The sequence below is a fragment of the Dipodomys ordii genome, unplaced genomic scaffold (assembly GCF_000151885.1).
Source record: "Dipodomys ordii isolate 6190 unplaced genomic scaffold, Dord_2.0 Scaffold218, whole genome shotgun sequence".
In the NCBI taxonomy this organism is placed as follows: domain Eukaryota; kingdom Metazoa; phylum Chordata; class Mammalia; order Rodentia; family Heteromyidae; genus Dipodomys; species Dipodomys ordii.
Window position 1 is genome coordinate 884346 of NW_012267434.1, and position 6000 is coordinate 890345.

The following is a 6000-nucleotide window of genomic DNA, read 5'->3' on the forward strand; positions in this document are numbered from 1 at the left end:
GGCCATGGATCCTGGCAGAGGAATCACGCAGACCAGGTCAGCCCTCACCACCCAGAGGATGAGGGCAAGGAGGGGGAGGAGGAGCCCAGCCCCACCTCCACAGCTGCAGCTCCAGGTCTCAGACACAAAGCCCTGGGCCAGGAAGCTGCCACCAGCACCTGCTCCCAGGCTAGCAGGCAATGGACTCTTACATAACTTGCTGGATCCCATGATTGGTGTAGTAGGAGCAAAGATTGAAAATAAAGCTCTTGCCTTCATTTTAGACAGTCACAATTCTGTGGTGACCTTTCAATTTGGTTGTGTCTAGAGAAAATGAGGCAAGTATAGCACCAGAGTCTGGTACCAGTGGTTTACTCTGGCAATTCCAGCTAGATGGAGAAGGATATGTCTGGTGAATTATGCTTTGAAGAATAGAAGGAAGAGCACAATCCAAGGCTGGCCTAGGCAAGAACATGAAACCTCATCTGAAAACTAACCCAAAGCAAAAAACAGCTGTAGCTGTAGTTCAAGTGGTAGAGTACATTCCAAGTAAGTGCAAAAACCTGAGATCAGGGTTTTGATCACCTGAGATCACCACCCATCCCAAAAGAGTTGTGTGAGATTATGACATTATTTCCAGGCCAGTAAATTATAATATATACCATGTGCTCAGGACAGGACAGCATCTCTCCCTGTGCAGGAAGCCTGTGACAGGACATAAGCAAACCTGCCCTATATCTGCTGGCTGTGTTTCCTGTTGGGTGACGTATCACAGAGCACCCAAACCTTGTAGTTTCTATTGAGCTAAAAGTTTAGATTACTATCTGGATTTGAGGCATAACAGAGTGTCTCAATCAGGGGAAGAGCACTACTATGCTGATTACTAGCCTGCTGGGGGCAGCCATTGCTTCTTTCTGTCTTGGTAAGGATTTCCACTATCACAGGGCTCAGGCTCTTCTCAGTCATGAAGTTGATAGTAAGAGGAGCTTTGTTTTCTAAGGAAACTCAGAATGGAAGGAATCACAGCTTCAAGCCCTAAATTCCTTCATCCCTTGGTTATAAAAAAAAGTCAGTCTGACTCTGTCCTCTTTATTTCAGGAACCAGCATGGCCCAGAAGGTAACTCAAGCTCAAACTTCAGTTTGGGTGGTGGAAAAGGAAGCTGTGACTCTCGACTGTTTGTATGAGACTGGGGAATCCTATTACTCCATCTTCTGGTACAAACAGCCACTAGCAGGGAAATTGATTTTGCTTGTTCGTCAGAACTCTTATGATAAGCAAAATGCAACAGAGGATCATTATTTCCTGAACTTCCAGAAATCATCCAGATATATCAACCTCACCATCACAGGCACACAGCTGGAGGACTCAGCTGTGTATTTTTGTGCACTCATAGAGCCCACAGTGAGAGGAGAGCCTTCAGGTGCCTTACATAAACCTCAGCCAGAGCAAGAGACCCAGGGAGAGAAGCAGGTCTGTGGACACAGGTGTGACTTACAGGGGAACTGTAGAGCAATTCACATACAATGTCTATAGACACACCACCTAGTAGACATGTGTGTCTAACACATCTAGAATAGTTTTCCAATGATAAAACCATACACACTACCCAATCTTGTTTAGTGTTTACTTTAAATAAACATTTAATGTGCATGCCTAACCTTGAGACATTTGCTCTGGGACTTATGGGAAATCACCTAATTTTATAGATACAGACTTCTATATGGAGTCATCCTGTGAAGAAGGACCTCATCCCCTGGGCCTGCTCCATGTGCTTGCCCAGGGTATGTACATCTATTTCTCTCTTTATTTGCCTCTCAGTCTGTCTCCCTGGCTCTCTCTATGTACACACACACACACACACACACACACACACACACACATACACATACACACACACACATGAGAGATAGCTATCTATCTCTATATGCATAGAGATAGAGAAATAATAATGGAAAGAAAACATGACACTGGAGACTAAAAAAAGCAAATCAAAACTGAGTTGGGAAATTAAGCAGAGATTGGACAAGCAACAATCAATAACAGAGCAGTTGAAGCATTATTTTTAAGTTTTTAGAACATGAGAACTTAAAATTTATATATAATATATGTAATTATATTATATATATAATATGTATAATCTGTGTCTACAGAGAACTTCTTAGCCAGTTCCAAAGCATTAATATTGAGGGCTGTAATATCACCACACTTCAGTGGATGTTTCATATTGGATATGGTTAAGGTTTCCTACAATGCAAGAATTGTGATTCCCAGTGTCACATTGTAAAAATTGTCTAACTAAATATGAATAGGATGAAAAGTTAACAACAAAGCATAACCAGCAGAACAAGTCCAAGATGTTGCTGACTCCATAGCATTATACTCAAAAGTTTGAGTCAGCAAGATCAGAAAGACAAATATAAGCATTGGTACAAGCTGAACTATTACTCTGGAGGGAAGTAATTAATATGGAATAAAATTGTAGGTAATTTCAAAGCTATTGTAGGAAGTAATTAATGTGGAATAAAAATATAGGAAATTTCTCACAAAATACAACATTTTGTGAGAAAAGTCAAGCACAAAGAAAATTATCTCATGGTTTTGCTCATAGGAATCTGGGCCTAAATAAAATATTACATGATTGCAAAAGAAGCAGTGTGTGAACATATTCAAAATGCATTATATGTGTAGCATGCTCTGTGTGCGAGTGTGTGTGTGTGAATAGCATAATGAAATCAACTAAAATGCTAAAATGAAGGGAGGAAGAAAGTGTTAGAACAGAGTAAAAGAAGAGGTTAATGTTATCAAAATATTATATGCCTGTATGGTCATCTCACACTGAGACTCCTTTGTACTTTATGCTAATAAAAAAATAAATTCTTTTTTGCCAAATGAGATATCTTTTACTTATCTCAGTTTATGTAAGAACATAGTGTCTGATTTATAATCTATATTAAGGATTCATTTTATAAACACTGGATAGGAATAAAATACCTTAAAGTCTATCTTTTGAGTTCAAAAACTGGGTGCCGGTGGCTCATGCCTGTAAACCTTGCTAATCAGGAGGCTGAGATCTGAGGATATCAGTTTAAAGCCAGCCTGGGCAGGAAAGTCTCCAATTAAGTGTGTATGAGTATGTGCACACACGGGCACGCATGCACATGCGCATGTGTGTGTGTGTGAATACAACCAGAAATGGAGTTATGGCTCAAGTGATAGAGCATTAACCTTGACAAAATAAAGTTCAGTGATAGTGTTCAGGCCCTGAGTTCAAGCCCCAAGACTGACACACACACACACACACACACACACACACACACACACACAAATACAAGTATACCAAAAATACTAGTATAATTATTACACTTACAAGTTCTCTTTGAAGTTATCATGTGAAAATTTTCATAGTTCTTGATTCTAACACTCTTTTACAGTGAGGTATAAACACAACACAATATATTCCTGTGTCACAGTGCAAATTTAGACTATTCATCTCTAGGTTTCCACCACTATCATGTGAAGAAAGAGTACATCAGTACAGTCTTTCACATGCTCCATAGTAAGTTATTTAAGGATATTTTTACATGAGGAGGAAAAACAGATCTTTCAAAAGCAGTGTGACAGATTGAAAATTAAATGGATACAGTTTACTACTATTGCTTGGTTTTCAAGGCAATCAGATGTTTCTGATTCTCAGTCTCAAACATAAGGACAAAGCAGTTTGATCTAGTTTTCCTATACCTCCTTGAAATCTAATAACATAGTTGACACCTAAAGAAAGAATATAAAAATATTTTTCTTTATATGTATTATTTGAAACAATTTAGACATCTAATCTCTGGCAAAATGTTCACACACAGCAATAAAATAAAGTGATAGAATTGGAGGTACATACTTCATGAAGAAATGTCAAAAAGAGACTTCTGGAAAGACCTACAATTTCATTTGAGAGAGTGCTTCCTATTATCCTCCTCTCAACAACTTCTGAGGTACCTGTAGCTATGAAATTTTGTTTCTGGTACTGAGTTCAGAGGGCATCTTAGCACCAAGAAATTAGCAGATTGGAAAAGATAGAAATGATGAACTTTTAGAACAAGTGTCTCTGCCTCCTTGCAAGTATTCCGTGTTAGAAAAAGAGATCTTGATGGATTTGTACTTACATCTGCTGAGACCCCTTACTGAGCCTGTACTACAGATGACAATAGTATTTGAATGATTACCTCCTTCACGAGTCACCATTTTAGAAATTATTAACCCGATCATCAATATTTAGCACCACCTAAACCCCAGATACTGAAGATGCTTCTGCTTTTTCACAGAAAACTTCTCTCTCAGGTGGCTTGTATTTTATTGGCATATTTTCAAATTAATATATATCTAACAGTCTGGTTATGAAAACATTGAAAAGGCTTTTTACAAAAAAATCACTCTGAAGAAAAAATCTAGAATCTTGTATTCTTGTATGAACACTAATATAGGAAAGTCTATTGTGATAAGCTACTGACAGAATCCCATCCAGAACATGAAAAGAATTTCTATAAACCTTGTAAGAGGACAATGCCCTATCGGAAAATTATTATAATACGTCATAGAAAAGGTGGTCCAAAATCCAACAAACCCTAACAAAGTTCCAACTTGATCAGAACTGAGAATATGCAAACTAAAAATCAGGAGACACAGATTCACATCCATCAGATGGACAAAAATTAAATTGAAATTTCCCTGCTTTGGTGAGATTAATCTGACCATAGAATTTAGGCACTGCCAGCTTTGACTATCATAACCACACTGATTGAAGAATGACTGAATGCTCAGAATAGTCAGGACATCAACACTGCTAAGAGTCTGAATGTCTCACTTGTCTCTCTATCCAGCATGTGTATTAGAGATCTCAACACATTGTATGTGTTTAAAAGCTCCATTATAATATGAATTAAGTTGTAATATGATATAAGGTCAGTATATGTAGGTAATAAAGTGTGTGTTTTTGAAGACATCATAATCAAGTAGAAAACAGATTTTATATAATAAGACTTCTGTTTTGATAAAATATATTATTTTAAAATCAGAATAACACTTGCCACATATTTACAACAATTTTCTTGCAGTTATCAGAAGTGACTTTAACCTCATTTATTCAATTATAAAATATGAGACAATAAAGGACATAGAAACAATGCTTTATTTTATTAAAAATGTAGAAAATTCCTTACTAGTTGTTTCCAATGAGTACATGATGATCAACTTCTGAAGGATTCATCTTCTAAGAATGCAGCCAGTTATTGACCCTAGAAATTAAGTGCAACTTTGCAACTTGCACACATGGGCGCTAGCACTCTCTTGACTGTCCTTATAAGCCACAATTCAGCATTGAGGTACTGTCTTCTATTCACCCTTAAGTGAATTCATCTTTTTTCCAGTCTCAGCAGGAACAAGGACAAGAAGACAAAAAAGCTCAACTACTCCACTTTCCTGGTGACAGTACTTCATAAAGTTATGTTTTCCTTATTCACTTTGCCAGCAGTGTTGACAGCATCTTTGCTGTTTGGGAATCCAAGGAACATTGCCTTTGATCTATTTGTGTCTTATGTTGAGGTTCTTGGCATGTTAGCAGCAATAGTGAACCCCAATAAGAGAGTAATTCAGAGATAGGAACAGAAGCAGGTCTAGAAAACCAGTGCCAACTCCCTGCCGCCAGCAGGAAAAGGAACTGCTATATACTTCCTATTCAACTAATCTTGCTCCTTATTACTCATCCTGTTCTCATCCCATTTTTCCCAACTTGTATACACACTCACTTGTGACTGCATGACTCTTTTCCTGGTAACACATTCTCTACTTTTCTGTCATAAAGACCAGGAAATTTTGCATGTTTGTCACACAGTGTTTGATATTGTTCACCTATTTTACCTATTTGGATCTTTAACTGTCCAAAGACCAGAAACAAGTCATGTTAATTAATTCAGACCATTGTATGATTTCAAAGGATATGACTCTTGACTGCCCAGAGTTTTATCAGCTT

General features: G+C 37.7%; 1 gene segment (V, D, J or C); it reads left to right on the forward strand.

The window, feature by feature from the left end:
• Nucleotides 1-852: 852 nt before the first annotated feature.
• On the forward strand, nt 853-5630 carry LOC106000421. The segment is given in 3 exon segments: nt 853-901; nt 1078-1465; nt 5399-5630. Coding segments are annotated over 3 exon segments (669 nt in total).
• The last annotated feature ends 370 nt before the right edge of the window (nt 5631-6000 follow it).